General features: G+C 39.7%; 2 protein-coding genes across 3 annotated transcripts; both read right to left on the bottom strand.

Moving 5' to 3' along the window:
• Positions 1-1621: 1621 nt before the first annotated feature.
• On the bottom strand, positions 1622-19543 carry LOC5564436. 2 transcript variants are annotated; one of them, XM_021852665.1, is made up of 5 exons: positions 19376-19543; positions 4448-4718; positions 3416-4019; positions 2190-2597; positions 1622-2128 (listed from the first exon to the last, which is right to left on the bottom strand). In XM_021852665.1, the coding sequence occupies exons 3-5, from the start codon at positions 3660-3662 to the stop codon at positions 1869-1871; spliced, it is 915 nt and encodes a 304-aa protein (XP_021708357.1). In that variant the 5' UTR covers positions 3663-4019; positions 4448-4718; positions 19376-19543; the 3' UTR covers positions 1622-1868. The 2 variants fall into 2 exon arrangements, with proteins under 2 accessions (XP_021708357.1, XP_001648777.2); XM_001648727.2 differs by lacking the exons at positions 4448-4718; positions 19376-19543 and having other exon boundaries at positions 3416-4413.
• Positions 19544-19659: 116 nt separating this feature from the next.
• On the bottom strand, positions 19660-21997 carry LOC110678945. The gene is made up of 3 exons (XM_021852666.1): positions 21824-21997; positions 21331-21767; positions 19660-20363 (listed from the first exon to the last, which is right to left on the bottom strand). Exons 1-3 carry the CDS (start codon positions 21830-21832, stop codon positions 20084-20086), a joined length of 726 nt encoding a protein of 241 aa, XP_021708358.1. The 5' UTR covers positions 21833-21997; the 3' UTR covers positions 19660-20083.
• Between the last annotated feature and the right edge of the window lie 331 nt (positions 21998-22328).

Genomic DNA, 22328 nt, shown 5'->3' with positions numbered 1-22328 from the left:
ACCCTAAGTGTTGAGTGATGACAAAAGTAATGAACACAAAACATCATTTAATTAAAATTGGTTTTACCTTTTTTTTGTAGAAAAATCAAACATCATCAACAGAAGATGCATTCATCGGGGCGCAGCAATCGTATTAATGAGAGCGGTTTCCCTTGCGGAATCAAACTATTTAATCAATATATAGCACCATCGATCAATTATTGTATACAGACCGACAGTGAGAATATTACTATGCGGAAAGTTCTCGGGTTAAGTCCAAAAGTTAGAGATTTTCGAGTGATCGAAAATGCAGTCGACTCATCTCGATATCCCAAAGACCATTCAAACCATCAAGAAGAAGGATTGAAACCAGGAAACTAAGGAGCACAAATTTCACATAGTTCAAATCATCTATAACCCAGGATAAGTATAATTAAAGTTTCGTAAATTTTCGAAAATTGAGGTAGGGAAAGTGTACCAGTTATGGCTATAGTGATTCCCTATTAGGCCATATTGCCCGGGTTGTTTTAAAACGCCATTATTTGGGCCGTTTACAAAAAAAAACCATGGGCGTGATCAACTAAATAAACAACAATTTGACGTAAAAAAAAATATATATATATATAGAGATAATTGAATTGCTATGTATTGTGATAGAGCGGTTTTTTCTTAGAGCGTGTTATACCTATTTACTCTACATGAATAGGTGACTAGGCGATAACGTGGTATTAGTCAGGAATCCTTGACGGTTTGATATTATAACGACGCAGTAAAATGCGTTATCGCATAAGTAGGTGCTAGCTCAAATTTCAATATGCAGGAGATGGTGAGTGAGTGCCCTGATGATGTTTCGGAAATATAAATGAAGAATAGAATAACCTTCAGATGGTTGCTTTTATTCAGATAACTCTTGAGAAATGTTCAAAATCGCATGCATAACTATTCCATATGAATAAGAAATCTATGAAACTAACATGTGATTACAGGCGTGTACTCACTAAGGTCGATGGTCTTTTTCTTGACATTAAAGTCCCCACTAGGAAAGAGCCGGCAACTCAGCGTAGTATTCTAAGAGCACATCCAAAGTTATCAACTGAGAGCTTTCTTTGCATAAATTGCCATTTTCGCATTCGTATATCATGTGGCAGGTACAATGATACTCTATGCCCATGAAAGTCAATGAAATTTCCAATACGAAAAGACCTGGACCGACCGGGAATCGAAACCAGACACCTTCAGCATGACTTTGCTTTGTAGCCTCGGACAGTAACCTAACTCGGCTAAGCAAGGCCCCAATGGTCGATGGTGCACACTTCTTCAAAGTGTGAGCAACTCAGTGTGACGTCGAATCCTGATGGTGTCTTCGGTGTACTAATTTCTTGTAGTTCGAGATGATCTGAAGCAACGTGCTCTTTTAGCACTTGTATGATAGTCTAATTTGTATGTCTAATTATTATGTATAATAAGCAATGAAAAGTTCCATTCACAAATTTCATAACGCTGAGGAGGATGGGTGGATGTTCTCAAGATGTTATAGTTCATAGAAAAATTGTAGAATATTTTTACAAATCGGTTACGACGGGTTTGGGTGGGTGTTGAAATGGTCATTTTAGGCCTATGAAATTTGTGAGTCAGCCTTAAAAGGATAGAAAAAAAACTACTAGTTCGGACTTTTTGTTTTATTTTGCTACGTCTGCTTTGGTCTACATCTACTACATATTCGCCCTTCTGCGACGTTTTAACTATTTTTTATTCATAAAACTATAAATGGAAGACAAATCAAAATCTGATAGTAACAGATTTACATTAGGTATTCGGATGAGCATGCTGAGGTTGATTAGAGATATGCAAGAACGATACGATTAGAAACATGATAGAAAGTGTCATGCTTATAGCACATTTAAAGACTTCAGAAACTTTAATGTACTGCTTGGCAACACCAAACTGGAACGATTCGCTTTCTTAGTAGGAGCCACAATATGTGTTTTGTAATTCTTCATATCCTTTTTGCGGTGGCGCTCGTTACACAAATTAAGGGCTCCTTGTTCTGATACGTTATAAAAATTCCCAACTAGAAAAATACCTCTGCGTTTCACGTTAGCAGGGCATTTGACAGGAACGGTTTGTAGAGAACACGCTTTAGATCTCCCTGCAAGATTTGATTAAGTGTCTTAAAAGTTATGTATACATTTTATAACTTGTATTTTCACCTGTCTGATATTGAAAACTGCTAACATGGCAAATCAGGCGACCGCTCAATGCCACCCAATCTCCAATGGTCACGTCATCCTTAATACGGTTGGTGGTAATCGGCAGAGCATTGAGCGTTCGGATCCGTTGGAAACGCCTTAATCTATCATTTGAACGTTTAAAGCGGCCAGACGATAAAAGCCAAAGCATTGTGGACTTTTTAACATGGATGATTCTCCCATTAATCCCTTTCACTTTAAACGAATGGCTTTTGGATACCGACTCACAATTCCGTAGTATCAATTCTCCGCCTGCTCGTTGAAATATGCTTTCTGCTGTTTCGATTTTCTCAGATTCATTCCCATTGCAGTCAACAAAACTTGCTTCATCTGATCGGCTAGAATCTTTGTTGTCTCGAATTGGTTCTTCTAAAATAGAGAGTAAAATGTTACACACAATTTAAAATTTAATGTATTATTTTATCTTCTTCTTCTTGGCATTACGTCCTCACTGGGACAGTGCCTGCTTCTCAGCTTTTGAGTGTTCTTATGAGCACTTTCACAGTTATTAACTGAGAGCTTTCTTTGCCAAAGTTTCCATTTTCGTATTCCTATATCGTGTGGCAAGTACGACGATACTCTATGCCCAAGGAAGTCAAGGAAATTTCCATTATGAAAAGATCCTGGACCGACCAGGAATCGAACCCAGACACCTTCAGTATGGCTATGCTTTGTAGCCACGGACTCTAACCACTCGGCTAAAGAAGGCCCCCATTTATTTTATATGTTTGTCTAATATTTCCATTTTTAGATTTTATGAAGTTTGTTAGAATGAGCCAGAATATCTTTTAGAAGAGAATTTAATAGTAGTTAACAACTGTAGTAGTTCAAAACTAAAATTTATTCGACGAAATTGTGTTCACTGTGTCTCGGTTGGAGAAAAGAATATAGTAAACACATTTTCATGATTTTAACGAAAAAACTGCCTTTGAAAGTTTTCAAATTGATGATCCTGCCCCCTTAAACTATGTTTAAGGCCTGGTGGTGAAGAAACCGCTTATTAGTGCCAAACATTCAAAAAAAAAAAAAAACATAACTTGGCGTGTTCCAAAAACTACCTCTTTTTTACCCGACCAGATCCAGAAGCCCACAGGTTTATGTTGTAGCTCATACAAACATTTGAGGTTTTTACATATACAAAAGACATTACTGAGGGAAGTATACATAATGCATAAAGATGGTCTTACCAACATTTTCATCGTTCCATTCTGTCTCGTCCAGCGCACTGACAAATTGAAATTCGGGTGTTGTTTGAGAATTTCGAATAACAATATTATTGGAAAATTCGATTTCATCCTTAATGCATCCGACAGAAATTAGAAGTTCTGTGGCGTCAATCTCTGCGTCCAAAATAGCTTTACAAATTTCATCGTCGGTTGGTAGATCATGCGTCCAAAATAGCTTTACAAATTTCATCGTCGGTTGGTAGATCATAAATTATTGTTTCTGAAGCTTTTTGTTCTTGTTTTCGCAAAGTAGGGAAATGAAGCAATTTTTTCCTGCGATACATTATTAGCAGTTTCATCTGCACCTTTTGCATCCTCTGCTCGACGTCCTTAATAGTGAAATTGATGGCAGTGTGATTTAGTGTAGTCATCGAACGCAATTCCCTGAAACATGTTTCGCATGGTTGACTGGACAGGATGGGAACGTTAAATTGTTCCGGATGGTGATTTTCACGACAAAAAATTACAAATTGGATAAGTGCATGTGCGTTGAGTTCATTGTTTGATGTTCTTCGTATTCTTCAAACTAATAGAACGCCAAGCTCGAATGAAAAATAAAGCAGTCCTATAAATAATAGAAACGAGGATTATACTTTTGATCAATTGATAGTCAGTAGTTCTGTTTTTGATAAAAAAAAAATCATTCGAATGCTAAATATGCTTGTTTTAAGACACCTAAAATCATTAAAAACTAAAACTGACGATTTTTAATTGGGTGAAAATTTCTCAAATCTGCAGTGAAGTCATATAAATGTGTATACCAAGCTAGCAATTTGTTCTTAGCAGCAAATGCCAGATTAGAGCCATATTTTCAACTTGCCCCGTTGTACCTTACAAGACATTTATAAGCTAGACCTGTCAGTATATTCAGGAAGCAAAATTTACAGATGTACAAACTTTACTGAAACTCTTGAAACTGTTGGTAAAATGACCATCTAATCATGTGGTTTCTATTAAAAGCCTATAATACTTTTTAATAATAGATGAACTTACTAAATCGCTGTAATTCGGGTTTTCGGTGGGATGTTTTCTTCGATAAATGCTTGATATATCAAACGCATTACTTTCAAATACGCAATCGTTCCATTGCTTCCAGGGACCACTTCGCCCAGATGTTCAATCAACTCGGAAGATATTAATTTTATTGATGGATCAAATTTCATTTTGTCCAACGGATTTAAATCGGATGGATTCAGTTTATGCACAGATTTGTCTCCATAATCCATCATCTGTTTCAAAAGCGACGATGCGATTGTAAAGTTTCCTGAAATGAAATAATGCAATATTTATAAGCGGTTAATTCACCATTGCTTTTAGGCCTTCAACTTATTTAACCCCTTTTTTCTTATGGTAGATCCAGAGCTCCATTGATTTTCGATGAACTTGAGACAACCGAATCAGATGAATACTATGCAATGGACCGATGCACGAGTTCACTAATTTGACGTTTGAGTGGTGTCGAATTCACTCGTTGCCATGGTCACGTAAATAACACGGCACCGCTCAAACGTCAAAAAATGAACTCATGCATGGATCCATAGTTACTACAGTCAATTTTCGCTTACTCGATATTCCGTATCTCGATATCGAGTTAGAGAACCTTAGGGCAACTTCACCGGTGGTCCATTTTTCGGTCCAAATTTATTCCAAAAATGGACCTGTCAAAATTTATTAGACCAGTAAAAACAGACCAAACTGCACGCGCATGCACCGGTTGTTTTATTTTCCCGATCCATTTCGAACGTGATAAAAAAAACAAAACAAATCAAAATTGTAGAAATTTACGTTAAAACCAACCGGGAACGGGATCCTCAGAAAATCTTGGAGGATCTACTAGAGAAATTAATGGAGGGGAAATTTCTTGATAACTTCAGGGGGGATCGTGTAAAATTCCTAAGAGCATTCCTGGAGGAAAGCTTGGTGGGATTCCTGGAGGAACTCCGGTAGAATTTCTGGTGCAACTGCCAGCGGGATTCTTGGAACAACTGAAGGGGGAAATTCCTGAAGGAAGTACGCTGGAATTTTTGGAGGAACTCCGGAAAAAAATCCGAGTCCGGATGAATTTTGATAGTAAATTCTGAGAAATTTCCAGTGGAGCTCCTAAAGAATTTCGAAGGAGTGCCTGGATGAACTCCAAATAAATTCCCGGAAAAACTTCGAAGCATTCACGGCGGAGCTCTAAAAGCATTCCAGGCGGAGCTCTGAACGAAATTCCTGGAGGTATTTCTACTGCAATACCTCTGAGGCATTCCCGGAGAAAATGTCCGGATAAGTTCTTGGGGGATATCTTCGGAGGAATCCTTGGAATTCCCGTAGGAAATACTGGAGAAGAGGAAATCCCCGGAGGAAATACCGAAGGAATTTCTTAACGAAATTTCCCGAGGAATTCTCAAAAGAAATGCTCAAAAGAATAGCTGCTGGTAATCCCCTGAGGAATTCCTGGCAAAAATTTCCGGAGGAATTGATACTGGAATTCCCCTGAGGAAGCGAACCGGAGATTCAACCGTAAGAACCCTTGGAGGAAATCTCCGGAGAAATTCGTAGTGTAAATCCCCAGCGAAATTCCTAAGGAAAACTCAGGATGAAATCTCTGAAAACATCCAGAAGGAATGTCTAGCGAAAATTCTCTTAGGAAATCCCCGAAAGATTTTCTGAACGAGATCCCCAGAGAAATTTTTGGAGAGAATCCTTGAATGTTTTTTGGGGTAAAATCCCTGAAGGAATTCTTGGAAAAAAATCATCAGGGGAATCTTTTGGGAAATCTTCGAAGAAATTCTTGGAGGAGCTCTTGTTGGAAAATCCCGGAAAATTTCATGGAAAAAATTCTTCGAAGGTGTACCCGAATGAATCCCAAAAGAATTTCCGGAGGAATTCCGAAGAATTTCGCGGCGGAACTCCGAAGGAATTCTAGATGGAGCACCGGAGACTTTTTCAGATGAACTACTAGGAAATTCCCGGTGTAACTCCAGAAGAATTCCCGGTGTAACTCCAGAGGAACTCTGAAGAAATTTCCGGAGGAATTCTGGACAAAATCCTATAGAAACTCTAAAGCTATTCCTAGAGGAACTCCGGATGCGTTTCTGCAAGAACTCGAGAGGCGTTTCTAGAGGAACACCGAATAAATTTCTGCAGAAACTAAAAACAAAATACGAAGGAATTCCCGGTGGAGCTGCAGAGGAACTTTCCAGGTATTACAGGATGAAATCCAGAGGAATCGCTGGAAAAATACCAGAGAAGTTTCTGCAAGAACTCCTGAGGAATTTCTGAAAGAATTTTCGGTCGAAATCCGGAGGAAGTTCCAAGGAATTGCATAGTGAAATCCAGAGGAATTTCTGGAAGAACTTTAAAAAAATCCAGGAGGAACTCCGAAGAAACTCTGGAGGAATCACAGGAGGACGTCTAGAGGAATTTCCGAAGAAATTCATGAGAAATTGCCTAAGGAACTCTGGAGGATTACCCGGAGGAAATGTATAGAATTTTCAGAAGTAACTCCTGGAAAATTCCTAATTGAAATCCGGAGGATTCCAAATGAATTACTAGAGGAACTCTGAAGAATTCCTGGAGAAATTCCGAAAAATATCCAGGAGGAGCTACAGAGGAAATAGGAAAAAATACCGGTGGCGTTACAAAAGAATTATCGGAGGAAATTTGAAGGATGAACTACGGAGAAATTCCATGAGGATCTCTGGAGAAATTTTTGAAGAATCTTCAAAGGAATTCCTACAGTTACTCCGAAGCATTTGCTAAAGCCACCAGCAATATTTTTTATAGCAACTCCGAAGAAATTCCTGTAGCAAATTATGGAAGAAATCTCCTGAGGAATTCCTGGAGAAAAACACCGAAGCAGTTCTTGGGGGATACCCCCGGAGGAAATTCCCGGAGAAAATCCTGGAGGAAATCTCCGGATAAATACTCTGGAATAATTGTCGAAGGAATTTTTGAAGAAATGTCCAGAATAATTTCTTAATGAAATCCCCAGAAGAGATCCTGGATCTTCTTCTTCTTCTTGGTATTACGTCCTCACTGGGACAGAATTTGCTTCTCAGCTTAGTGTTCCTATGAGCACTTTCACAGTTATAAACTAAAAGCTTCCTTTGCCAAAGTTGCCATTTTTGCATTCGTATATTGTATGGCAAATACGATGATACTCTATGGGTTTATTAACATATTTTATAACGCCGAAAATGGCCATTTTTGACACCCACCCACCATTTCGTGACGCTTTTTGTATGAATATTCTACAATTTTTGTATAAGTCGTAACATTACAAGGGCACCCACCCACCCCATTCAGCGTTATGAAATTTGTGAATGAACCCTATGCCCAGGGAAGTCAAGGAAATTTCCATTACGAAATGATCCTGGATCGACCGACCTTCAGCATGACTTTGCTTTCAAGTCGCGGATTCCAAGCAATCCGCTAAGGAAGGGAATCTCCGAATAAATTTTACAAAAAAAAATCCACGATGAAATTTCTGCAGCAAATCCCCGCAGGATTTTTTTTAATGAAATGCCTGGAGGAATTCCTGGACACAATCCCCGTATAAATTCCTGAATGATGATATCCTTAGTGGAATTCTTGGAAAAATTCTCCGGAAGAATTACTGAAGCAACCTCCGGAGGAGATTTCCTTGGAAAAATCCCCGGAAAAATTCCTGGAGCATATCGCCAGAATATAAAAGGCCTCTAGAGGAGCTCCTGCAAGAAATCTCCGGAGGAATTCCTGGAGGAAGTTCCGGAGAAATTCCTGGAGAAAGCTCCAAATAAATTCTCTGGAAGAATCACTCTGGAGAAAATTCCCGAGAATTTCTAAAGGAAATCTCCGTAATAATTCCTGCAGGAAACCCCCGGAGGAATTCCTGTAGGAAACCCCCGGAAGAATTTCTGGACGGAATCTCCAGAGGAATTCTTGAACGAAATATCCTGAGGGGTTACCAGGTATCAGGTATCAGAAGGCCGGCTCCAAAGGCACGTTCCCCACCAGTTGGGAGATTTGTGCCATCGCCATATTTGAGCCTATTTCATCATCTACCCGATGGGAGAGGAAAGGGAAGGGAAAGATGGGAGGAAATAGGAGTGGGGTACCTTGAAGAGGGAAGATCGCATAAGCGAAATGAGAGCATGTAGCTCCATACCACAATGGGTTCGAACAGCGCCCTAAAAAGGGCACTGCAAAACGCATGAGCGTAAAGAGAGCCTATAGCTCATTACCACAGCGGGTTAAGAATAACAGAATGTCCTGAAGATTCAGGCTTCTGAATTCAGTTTCACTTAATAAGTGTTTACCAAGTAATTGGAATCGCATTTGCGCAAAAACTGGACAGTTACATATCAGGTGATACGAAGTTCCATAATCGGAGTCACAAATATCACACACAAATGAGTCGGCACGCTTAATATTTGCCATGTGATAGTTGAGTCGGCAGTGGCCTGTCAACGCTCTGACCAAGAGACTGCAATTCTGCTTTGACAGATTTGTTAAATACTTCGCCACCTTTGGAGATGGCTCAGTAATATACAATTTTGTTTGACGACACGACTCCAAACTATTCCAATATTGCTTGTGCTGAGTTGCCGCCCAAGAGTTTATCTGAAGCTTCACCCAGCACTTCGAAATTGGAATAGCCGGCTCAGGGCCAATGAAGTCATGCGATGCTCCATCGCGAGCTAGCTCATCAGCCAATTCATTTCCAGCGATGGAAGAATGGCCAGGTACCCATACAAGGTTTACAGAGTTGACTGAATTCAGTTCCTCAATTTGAGTTCGACATGCGATAACAAGCTTCGACCTTGAGTTGGCCGAAGCGAGAGCTTTTATAGCAGCCTGACTATCTGAACAGAAGTATATGACTTTACCCATTACGCGCTGTTGGAGTGCTGATTGCACTCCACACATAAGAGCAAATATTTCCGCCTGAAAAACGGTGCAGTTTCTACCAAGTGAGTAAAACTGATTCAGCCTTAGCTCACGAGAATATACTCCTGCACCAGCTCTACCTTCAAGAAGGGAGCCATCAGTGTAACATACTATATTGCTTGATATACTTCTTTCCAAATAGCCAGACGTCCACTCTTCCCGTGAAGGGAATTGTGTGGTAAATATCCTGTAAGGAAAGTTACAAGCAATTGTGAGATCACTTGGAGCAAGGACAATTTTGTCCCAATTCACCAAAAGTGGAAACAACGAAGTGTGTGTAGATCTACGATTCACTGGATTTTTCTCCAGTAGATCCAGTACCCATAAACGGTAAGAGCAAGAAAGTGCTTCTTGTTTAAGATATATGTGTAGTGGCGCAACGTCGAAAAGGGCCTCGAGCGCTGCTGTGGGAGTTGTAGAGAACGCACCAGACATCGCCATCAAGCACATCCTTTGGAGATGGCCCAATTTTGATTGGATTGTTCTCACTTCGCCCTTTTGCCACCACACAAGACATCCATATGCCAATATTGGCCGAACAACTGTTGTGTAAATCCATTTGATATATTTGGGTTTGAGGCCCCAAGTTTTACCAAAGGTTCGCCGGCATTGACCGAAGGCCATGCAAGCTTTTTTGACTCTGAAATCAATGTGAGGTGTCCATGAAAGTTTGGAATCTAGAATGACTCCAACATACTTTACTTGATCAGTCACATTAATCTCAGTGCCAAAAAGACGTAAAGGTCGAATTCCATCGCGGTTTCGTCTTTCCGTAAAAAGAACAATAGATGTTTTATTCGGGTTAACCGAAAGGCCATATTGGCGACACCAACTCTCGACTACCTGAAGAGCACTTTGCATCAGGTCGAATAGGGTGCTTATGCACATACCAACTATCAGAGCTAGATAGTCGTCGGCAAATCCATAAGTTGGAAAACCGCAATTATTGAGTTGCCTCAATAGCGTATCTGCTACGAGATTCCACAAAAGTGGTGACAAGACTCCCCCTTGGGGGCATCCGCAAACACTCAATTTTCGAATCGCTGCTTGACGCAATGTCGAGAAGAGATGTCGGTTTTTGAGCATTTGATGAATCCAATTGGTAATCATTGTAGGTAGCCCATGGTTTCGTGCGGCTTCCAATATGGCATCGAAAGACACGTTATCAAAGGCACCCTCAATATCCAAGAAAACACCCAAGCAGGATTGCTTCTGAGCGAATGCTTTCTCGATATCGTATACAACTTTGTGTAAAAGAGTCACAGTGGACTTTCCAGATTGGTAAGCATGTTGATTCACATGAAGAGGCATGTTTGCCAAATAAACCTGACGGATGTGATGATCGATAATGCGTTCCAGACATTTCAGAAGAAAAGAGGTCAGACTGATTGGTCTAAAACTCTTCGCTTCCTCATACGACGCACGTCCTCCTTTTGGGATAAACTTTACAGTAATATCACGCCAGGATTTGGGAATGTACCCGGTAGCAAAACTGCTTACAAGTAGCTTTTTCAAAACATGTTTGATAGACTCAAATCCCTTTTGGAGCAGAACAGGATAAATCCCATCCGCTCCTGGAGATTTGAAAGGAGCAAAACTATTAAGTGCCCATTGAATCGATTCAGTAGTTACGATACTGCGAGCCGAGGCCAGAGACTCGTAACTACATGAAAAGACATTTGGTTCATCCGTAGATGCTATGTCCACACATCCGGGGAAGTGTGTATTGAATAAACATTCTAAAACTTCTTCATCGGAAGAAGTAAAGTCACCATTAGGTAAGCGAATTTCGTTCACTTGGAAATCCTTAGATTTTGCAAGAATTTTGTTCAACCGACTGACTTCACTCAAACTGGAAACATTTGTACAAAGGTTTTTCCAGCCGGATCGTTCAGCAGAACGAAGAGCCTTCTTGTAAGCCTTGCGAGCTGACTTGAACGACTCTGATCCAGCTGAACGGCGTCTGTTCCAACTCCTTCTACATTGTTTCCTGAGTCTAGTCAGATCGGATTTCCACCATGGGGTCCCTCTTGTAGTCTTTACAGACCGCAGAGGACATGCTTCTTCAAAAGCTTCCATAATGTAGGATGTTGTAGTATCAACGGCATCATCCAGATCACTTGGATTTTCAATGGACGGAGAATATCCATGAAATTTGGTCGCAACCAATTCAATGTAGAGTTCCCAGTTTGTTGACCGGGGATTCCTAAAACGCAAAGTCTGCGCAGTTACATTTGAATGTTCAAAGAAGATGTAGCGATGATCAGATAATGATTCCTCATCTGATACATGCCAATTCGTCAACTCGTGACTGATTCTATTCGAGCAGAGCGTTATGTCTAACACTTCTTCTCTATTAGAAACCATGAAGGTTGGGCGATTGCCTATGTTAAGTAATCCAAGGTCTGTACTACTTAAGTATTCCATCAGACTGGAGCCTCTCAAATTGATATCCGAGCTGCCCCAGATGATGTGATGAGCATTGGCATCACTGCTAGGCTGACCATAAGCTAACCAGATAAAAACGGGACAAATGAGGAACAAATACGGGACATTCTTACAAAAACATAAATAATGCTCTCATAGACTATGTACATAGGGACCTTCCTTAGCCTAGTGTTAATGTTCACGGCTGCAAAGTAAAGCCATGCTGAGATTGTCTGGTTTCGATTCCCTGTCGATCCAAGATCTTATCGTAATGGAGTTTTCTTTGACTGCCGAGGGCATAGTATCTTTGTACCTGTCACACGATATACGAATGCAAAAATGGTAACAAATACAAAAATGACAAGGTTTAAGTTAATAACTGTGCATGCTCTGTGCCATTAGGGACATAATGCCCATGAAAAATAAAAATAATATTAAGACTACATTTTCTTATGTTTCACTTGAAAATAGTTCGGAAGCTAGAAATTTATATGATGATTTCTGAGAAATAGCGTTCTTAAGAAATCTCATTTCCAAGAAAATTATTTATAACATTCAATGCGATTTTAAGGGGAATTTTCCTCTTAGGTAAGTAAGATGGAAATGTTTTAATAATAACGACCATACCATACGTAAATTGTTATAATTCTTTGAAAAAATCCACTCTTTTCAAAAGTAAATCTAATCGATATCAATAGTGAAATCGTCCTTTTTTTCCTTTTTTTTTTTTTTTGCACGTCAAACGCAAACAGCAATAATTCAAAATGATGGTTAGATAGTGTATCTATGACAAGATCTATAGGTTTTAGAAGATAGATTTGAAAAGTGAACTAATATATAGCAATAGTAAATTGTAGGTAACTTTTTTCTCAATAATTTTTTTCTTGGGATTATGTATTTTAAATATGTTTATAACACACGTCGATATCGATGGTCTCCAATTTTGGTCGATAATATCGACGAGCGTTAAAAAAAAGTGTTTGTTTAGTTTCATTCTAAGTTTCGTCAAAGAAAATTTGAAAGGAGTGTAAATAGGTTCGATTGTTATCCTTATCTCCAAAATTGGTCTTCTTAACATTTTCTTTCCCACAGCTTTTATCGACATTTTAGCTGTCAAAACGGCGTCATTATTCAAAATCATTTTTTAAAATGTCATTGAAAATCAATAGTTAGTTACTTTTTTATCAATATTTTTTTTCGTTGGGTAACTTTTTTATGTCTAGTGAGACAAATGATATAAATATAAATACATTCCAATATCTATTGAGTAAATCGTACTAATTCGATTCAGCTAGTGTTCGTCGGAAATCGGCAGATCATGGAAAAGAAATGGTTAAGTTCAAGAAAATCAGCCTTAATTTTAGGTTCGAGTTCGGGAAACATTGCGATTCCATATGAAATTTTAATCAAAATTTTAAGGAAAATATTTTTTTGGTCTCATATGATTTTTTTTGTATTTTTATTGAGATTGTGAAATTTATTTCATAATCATCAACAGGCATTTCATAACCCTGGGCTAGTGTTTGGTTTTGGTATTCGATCCCAGGTCCTCGTCGTGAGAGGTTTTGTTTCAATCACCACCCTCTGAAAGAATAATAATGGCCCAAATTTTAGAAAAACAGTCGAAAATTAGAGCACAAACCCAAAAATATTAATCACAAGCATATGCTTTCTAAACATCAAGTTTAATTCTGAATGAGAAACTAATAACTACTAGAAAACAGATGATTGAGATATAATATTTTCAAAAATAATTAAGCGCTGTTTGCTAGATTGCTGAATTTTATTCAATTGTTGTTTAATATGCTGTCCCAATTATCAATTTCTAAAAATACGGGACAATTTGAACATTTTGAATAATACGACGGGACAGCTCGTTCCAGTAGTAAAAACGGTACAGTCCCGTTAAATACGGTACGTATGGTCAGCCTACATCACTGCCCACAATCAGCGGAAGGCCTTTTGTTACGCAGTGTACGACAACTCGTTTGAAGTCATCCGTTGGGGATGGTTCATCATGTGGTAAATATACCGAACAATAGACGTATTTCCTGTTGAGGTCACCAACAGAAACATCGATTGTGACAGCACATACATCTCTGGTAGTTAACTCAGAAATGAGTGTAGCAACGATTGCTTTATTAACGAGCACGCATGCGCGGGGCATGGAGCGCGAGTTTGCCATTTCAAGTTTGCTAAAAGTAGCAAAAACTGGGTCCACAAGGTTACCTAGATAGAAGTTCCCTCTACGAAAGTAGGGTTCTTGAACTAGCGCCACTTGGGCTGCACCATTTTGCATGAGTCTGCAAAGATTGATCGTTGCTGTTCTTTTATGCTGAAGATTGATCTGAGCTAACCTAACCGTAGCCACTACCCAAACTAGGCAGGATTAAGCTTTTTGCAATCTCAGCACGAAAAAGACCAGCAACGAAAAAACCAGATCGGTATCTATTTAAAGTCGCCAAAGGCGAAAGAGCACAGAATACACTGTGTAAAACGCATAATGCGAATCCATATAGGTGATAATTTAAATTAAATGTCAACATATTCATAATCCCACCCTTATTAAGCCTCAGGATAGAGACTGAAGAAGGGCAGCCGATTATCTCGGAGAAACACAAGGTCACCTGCACCATTGCTCCGGGTAGCACAGGAAGGACTCAATACTGTGGAGGGCGCCCTGGTACCCCACAGGCTCCGTTTGCGGTTAGGTTTTATTTAGACCCCCCTAACCATTCAATTCCAAATAAATTCTCTGGAAGAATCACTCTGGAGAAAATTCCCGAGAATTTCTAAAGGAAATCTCCGTAATAATTCCTGCAGGAAACCCCCGGAGGAATTCCTGTAGGAAACCCCCGGAAGAATTTCTGGACGGAATCTCCAGAGGAATTCTTGAACGAAATATCCTGAGGGGTTACCAGAGAAAATCCTAAGGAAACACCCAGAGGAATTTCTGCAGAAAACCCCCGGAGGAAATCCTGAAGAAATGCCTGAAGTAAATTTTCGGAGAAATTCCTGGTTCAACTCTCCAGAGAAAGTCTGGAGGAAATCTTCGGATAAAATTTATGAAAAAACAATACGAAGGAATTTCTAGAGAAAACCCTCGGAGGAATTTCTTAATGAAATCTCCAGAGGAATTCCTGTAGAAAATCCCCGGAAGAATTTCTGGACGAAATTCCCAGAGGAATTCTTGGACAAAATCCTCTGAGGGATTACCAGGGTAAATCCTCGGTAAAGTTCTTGAAATTTCCGAAGGAAATCCCTAGAGGAATTTTGGAGAAAAAGGAAATCCCCGGAGGAATTTCTGGAGAAAACTACTGGAAGAAATCCTGATGAAATTCCTGAAGTAAATTTCCGGAGAAATTCCTGGAAGAATTTCTCGACAAAATCCCCAGAGGAATTCTTGGACGAAATCTCCTGAGGGATTACCGGAGAAAATCCCCGGTAAAGTTCTTGAAATTTTAAGAGGAAATCCCCGGAGGAATTTCTGGAGAAAACTCCCGGAGGAAATCCTGAAGAAATTTTTGGAGTAAATTTCCGGAGAAATTCCTGCTTCAGGGAAATTATGGAGGAAATCTCCGGATAAAATATTTGAAAAAATAAACGAAAGAGTTTCTCGAGAAAATCCTCGGAGGAAAAGTTGAAAAAAATCACCGGAATAATTACTGAAGCAAATCGCCAGAATATAACAGGCCTCTAGAGGAGTTACTGTAAGAAATATCCGGAGGAAGTTTCGGAGAAACTCCTGGAGAAAAACTCCAGATAAATTTTCTGGAAAAATCACCGAAGGAATATCTTAATGGAACCTCCGGAGGAAATCCCCGGAAGAATTTCTGGACAAAATCCCCCCGGTAAATTTCTTGAAATTTTCGGAGGAAATCTCCGGAGGAATTTTTGGAGAAAACCCTCGGAGGAAATCCTAAAAAAATTCGTGGAGTAAATTTCCGGAGAAATTCCTGGTTCAACTGTTCACCAAAATTCCGGATAAAATGTTTGAAAAAAAAAAAAACGAAGTAATTTCTAGAGAAAATTCTTGGAGGAATTTCTAAATATCCCTGGAAAAATTGCTATAGAAAATCCTGAAGAAATTCCTCGGAGGAAATCTTGGAAAAAATCTCCGGATTAATTTCTAGAGCAAATCGCCAGAATAAAAAAAAGACCTCTAGAAGACTAGAGAAGAAATCTCTAAATCTCTAAAATTCTTGGGCTAAATCCCCGGCAGAACTCCTGGACGGATTTCTTTGAAAATATCTATGAAGGAAATCCTAGAAGGAATTACTGGAGTAAATCTCCTGAGAAACTCCTGGTGCAAATCTCCGGAGAAATTCTCTGAAAAATTTCCAAAGGAATTTCTCGAGAAAATTCCCTGAGGAGTATCTTAATGAAATATTTGGAGAAATTGCTGGACGGAATCACCAAAAGAATTTCAGAACGAAATCTCCAGACGAATTTTTAGACGAAAAACCCAGAGGAATTGCTTTTCGAAAACTCCTAAGGAATTCCTGGAGAAAATCCTTGAAGGAATTCTTGAGGTATTCCCAGGATTAATTCCTGGAGCATATGGTCAGAGGCATTTCTGGAGGAAATTATCTGAAGAAATTCCTGACAAAAATCACCGAAGTTCTTGGGGATATCCCTGAAGGAATCCTTGTAATCTCCGGAGGAATCCCTGGAGGAAATTTCCGGAGAAATTCTTTTTGCAAATTCCCAGAGAAATACCTGCAGATAAACTCCGAAAAAAAAAACTCTAATAAAATCTCCGAAGAAATTTCTGAAGAACAACCCCGCAGAAATTCCTTAATGAAATCCCCGGTGGAATTCCACGAGAAAATCTCGGTGAAATTCTTGGAGGAAATCTTCGGATGAATTTCAGAACGAAATCCCCGGAAGAACTTTTGGTAAAAATCTCCGGAAGAATTCCTGGAGCTAATTCCCAGAAGAATTGATGGAGGCATTATCCGGAGCAATTTATGGAGAACGTCCCCGGTGGTACTTCTGGAGGAAATCCTCGAAGCAATTTCGCCGCTTGGTGCGGGCACACTGTATGCGGCCCTTGTGGAAGTCACTGATGTAGATGTGCCTTGTTGGCGTTGATCACGATCTGCAACAGTTGATTCTTGCTCGGGAGTGTCTCAAGGCGATACACCAGTTGAAGAATGTTTCCGAATATGCACCGCGACGTTAATCCGACCTCCATGAGCCTATGCATGCTATAAAACGTTTGACTTTTACTGTGCGCCCTGTTTTCAAGTGGAACCACCAAAGGACGAAAAGAACACCGCATTCCGAGTGGCATCCGTTTCAGGTCGGGTGAGAAAGACACTCTAGCTTGAACTCATCTATTGACGACAGCCGTGGAGTGACCGCTTGCTTCTGATAATGTTGGCCTCCACCTCGCTGGTCATCTCGGCGCTTCCGGAATACGAATTCCCCAATCAGAGGGAGCGAGTTCGTGGCGCTGCTCGGGAAGAGGAATAATTATTGTTGAAAAAAAAGCAGCAATTAAATATTGTTCCTTTTTCTACTTACCTCAAATGAGTGGGAACTAGAGACGGTGACTGTGGTGACTGTTTCAGTGAGAAAAATCCGAACTGGTAAACAAACATGTGTCAAACCAGTTTTGGAACAGTTCAAATCTTGGTCCAAATCCGACCAAAAATAGACCACGCAGCTAGCCTGTTCCAAAAAAATAGACCAGAAAACTGGTATAAAATAAAATTGGAACATTATTTGCAACACCGGTGCAAGCTCCAATTTTAAACATGGTCCAAAAATTTGGAACCAACCCGTGATTTGGACCACCGGTGAAGTTGCCCTTAGTGAAAGTTGGTTTTCAAGGTAAGCTAACATGGATGGCATGGATACATCATTGACTTGATGGTCCTTTCAATTACGAATTATGGAGAGTTGACCTCTATGGTATACTCATCAGATTAAACCATTAGCTAACTAACTGTTTCAATAGTAAAACTATTGATAAACAATCAATTTAGCGTTAGCGTTAGCGTTAGCGTAGTTACGGTATACTTCGTAGATTGGATACTAGCAACATTCATGTTTCTTTTTAATAATCTCATCCTGACTACTTTCAAGAACAAGGCAGGGGAGTATACCTTGTTCAAATCATACACAAGAATACTAAAAGCATGAATATCGCTATTCCCGGCCACGCCCATCTTTACCGTAACTTAGGATAGGGGAAGGAAATGTTGATGTAGCACTTACTTAATGAGAGGCCACCGACTCAGCGACACCCTCATAAGTGCTACGGAGTTGGAGGTTGGGGAAGGTATATTGTCAGGATTCGCCTAGAAAGCTGGCGATAGACCATAAATATTTGTTGTTTAAGCGTTTTCAAATTAATCTTTTGAATGCCGGCAATCAAAAGAGAAAACAATAGCTTATTTATAGTATAAATAGTATTTCGCGAAATGCTTGTCGATTGTGCAGTAATATTTTTGCTAAAAAACCAGTAAAAAGCAAAACCGATCCCTCCAGGGTCATCGGATTGTGTAAAATAACGATACGCGTAAAAAAAATCACGCCTATTGAAAAACTGTACTGGGTGGTACTGTATTTTTAGATAATCGGAAAACGAAAGGAAGCGCGTTCGAACTAAACACCCTAGGATAACACAGTCGGTTTTTCTGCTCAAAATTATACGAAAAGCAGAATCGATCCCTCCAGGGTCATCGAACGGTTAAAAAGCATCCACAACCGATTGTAAGTTGCGTAACAGCCGCCCGGACAGAATGCGCAATCTGAACATAATGATCAAACTCCGAAAATAACATTTTCCGTTCAAGAAACGATCAGAAGTTCCACGACGCGGACAAAAACGATCCGGAAGGCTCACAAAAGAAAAAGTATCATACTGGAACAAACTCACCGGATTGATTCTCTAAATTTACTAAATGTGCTGTCTGTCACTTCCGGATGGTTCGGTGAACGTAGGGCAGCCAAAAACCAACAGTACTGAGGACACAAATCAAACACGCTTGAGCCTGAGAAATAAATGATTAAGTAAAAAAAAAAACAAATCAAACAAATCACTTTTTCATTTTTCACTTTTCACTATTCCATTTCTGAATGTAAAAACTGTCCTGCTTGGGCTTCACGAGCACTACCCAGCAAGACGCTCCAAAACAGGAAAAAAAATCTCCGGCGACGAAAACATGCGCGAAACCGTGAGCCAAATCTATCGGACGACGCAAAACCGAACTGTCCTGTTTGGGCTTCACGAAGCACTCTATTGATAAACAATCAATTTACTGTAAAAAAAAAACAACTACTTTTTAACTGATTTTGACAAGTTTAGTCCATATGCAATATTGTTTGTACAAGCTTTTTTTACATTGAAGTTTTTTTGTGAAATTTTTTTTCTGTTTAATAATTGATCAAAGTCATGGGAAAGAGAGGGTAAACTTGGTTTATGGCTTAATATGGCATGCAGAAATGTACTAGACAATTATAAACATTTGTATGAGAAGACAAACTTCAAACTTCGAGCGCTATTTTCTCAATACCTACTTTCTCTTTATGGGACAGTTATGCTTTTATGGGAGGTAAGATACTTACCAAGGTACATATGCTTTTTAGGATCTAGTAAACTATGCCTTAGTTTATTGATCAAGTGGATTGAGTCCTGGATGCAAAGTGCATCGTCGCCTAATTCAGCAACAAAATGTGGTCCATACACTTTGCACGGCGCTTCTCGAGGAAGACCTGTCCTGCATTTCATAGCAGTGAGCATCCGTTTAATCTGAAAACTTAATTGATTGGTCACTAGCTGGTGGGGACCAATCGATTAAGTTTTCAGCTCAAACGGGTGTTCGGTTCTCCAGATTTGTGCTCTTGAAAATTCGAGGTTTGCCTTCGATTCACCTTTACCTTAAACACGCGATTTTTTTTTAAATTCCAAATCTTTTCAATAATTATTATGCAGTAGGATTTATAAATAGGGAATCACTATCGCTGTTTCAACACGGTTTAGGAACAAAATATCGAAAGACAAAACGTCGAATCCCAAGATGTCGAAGGGGATAAAACGTTGCAAGCAGTAAATTTTCAACAGCGATTTAGAATTGTATTTCTTTTTTCACAGTGATTTCGATTCAATATGCTTCGAAAAACGTCTGGCTCAAAGTGCATTATTTATTCTATGGGAAGAGAATCATTTTTCCAAGAATTTTCCGTTCTCTTCCACGTTATGGCATGCGACGTTTTGTCACCCAACCGCCTTCTGAGAACCAAATTAACTACCAAATTAACTTGTCAAGGAATATGTTAACATATCTTGCCATTTGACTCCTTTTTCGTATCGTTTTTGCTGCGTTTGATAACTGGTTCGGCCATGGAGTCCGGTAACGACGAATGGAACGTATTGTAGTGTCGTTTAAAACCAAATATGTGCCAACTTCCAGTGACGTCCATGCTCAGAGTTATTTTTGAGGGTTTGGCTTCGCAAAATGGGCATATTATTGTCGCCTTATACTGCCCGGCGTTGGTCAAGTACACCTTTGCTGCCATTTTATGCACTTTTTCCATAAGGTCATTTCGAGATGTTCTGTGATTTCGAAAAAGTAATAAATCAAATTATACATTTAAATATGTCCTGTAAGGTAAAGACAAAGACGAAATAAGGACTGTAGTACTAGAAGTGGTACCCAGTCTGAGCCTTGTCTTGTCTTTGGTGAAGATGTATCGAGGTCAAAACCAGATAGTTTTTCAAACTGAAAACTTGGTTGTTTTCAACATCAACGGTTGTCTCGTTTTCTAGAATTGTTTTCTTGCGAGTTTGTTGTCTGGCTTCGATTCATCTTCACAATAATTAGGGGAGGTGTACCAGTTTTGGCCATCCTAAGGAGAAATATTGTTTATACATCAATCAAACGACCTTTGGTTACTGTCAATACATTACACGTAAGGGAGAGGGAAAATATATAAACTAATCAGAAACTTTGTTTTTGTATTAAAAATTGGGGTGGCGAATACTGGACCACTTGCACCAGTATTCGCCACGATTTTAATTTTGGTTCCTGAATTCGCCACCTACGTTGATTTGTTATGGAGGGTGGCGAAAAATAAGTGCAAAGGTGCAAAAATTTTAAGGAAAATGATTTTTTTAAGAAAATTTTGCGGTTTCCAAGAATGTTTCCGTATTGCGGCGCTTATATTAAATCCACATCCAGCGGCGGCGGTAACGCGCAGAAGATATGCGCGCAATTCAAACGCAAACTCAAAATTCAAGTAGGCTTGAATTTTTTCGTCCTTCAAGGACACAAATGTTTCAAATTAGCTAAATCTGAAACATTTGGTGATTTTCATTATCACTACGACAGTATATCGACATTTTCAGATAATCGCATTACGTGGATTTATATTGCAGAGCACAATATCATCTTAAAGCAATTTAGTGAACATTAAACAATTGGCAACCACATATGTCGTAAAACGGTATATAATCCGGGGTGGCGAATAACTGGTACATGGCGAATACCGGTACACCTTCCCTACATCAGGGTAATACTTACAGGGATCGGATATGTAGGGTTATTTTCCGGCGTAGGTTATCCAATAACCTATCTATGCAAGGGTTCGCGACAGGCTCGGGGTGTTGGGAAAGACAAGCTTTAGCTTTTTTTAAAGGCCGTATGAACGACGTAGCTGAGTGGTCCCGCATAATTTGTGCTAAGTCCAGCAAGCACATAACTTCTCCTGCCAAAAATCTGAAGCGCTCCGGATTTTTGGCGAATTGCAGACCATAAATCTCACGCAACGGTGTCCCTCCTGCGTTCGCTTCCTCCGTCAGGCATTCGGCCATGCTCCTCATGTCGTGCTCGATGTGTCCAATGCGTTCCTCTGTAAGGTTCGCCAGCGATTGGCGGCACAAGCTCTGCAGTCGAAGGATGTTCTTTAAGTGCAGGCTTACTTGGCCGTATTTTTGCTCGAGCTGCATCCAGAACCATTCCTGTAGTGAAACAACATTTATTGCATTATTCTCTATAATAACTTAAATTATCTTACCTCATCCATGTTTAAAACTATTCAAAAACTATTCACAACAAACTAAAAACTGCAAAATATCTAAATAAAAAATATCACAAAAAACAATCACGGTTCAGGTCACGGTCCGATTATTTACAAACAAAAACAAAATTTTAGTTGTCAAATCAAATCTAATGAAAAAAATAAACCAAAAACAAATGACAATTAGAAGGGTGCCCAGTTGTGCGGAACTGTGCGGAGAACTGTGCCGGGCACAGTGAGCCGAGTTTCCCACCCCTGGCTTCAACACTTACGACAGATTCACGTGTTTGGCGCGAATGAAGTCAGCATTGGTCGGGTGGAGCGGGTCGTTGGTCGTTGGTTTGCGCTTGAGGTTCTTGGGTGCTACCGAGTCCAGCAGTAGGTGCTCCTACTACTCCGTGGCTGTTGAGCTGGTTGACGAATGCCAGTACCGATTGAGACCAGCTTCCTTGGCGCAGCGACTTCACCTGGGAGATGTGCCGTCCAAGGCTACGATGTATTG

Source organism: Aedes aegypti, chromosome 3 (genome assembly GCF_002204515.2).
Source record: "Aedes aegypti strain LVP_AGWG chromosome 3, AaegL5.0 Primary Assembly, whole genome shotgun sequence".
Classification (NCBI taxonomy): domain Eukaryota; kingdom Metazoa; phylum Arthropoda; class Insecta; order Diptera; family Culicidae; genus Aedes; species Aedes aegypti.
Note: the sequence above shows the minus strand (reverse complement) of the source record. Positions and strands in the feature narration are given on the sequence as shown.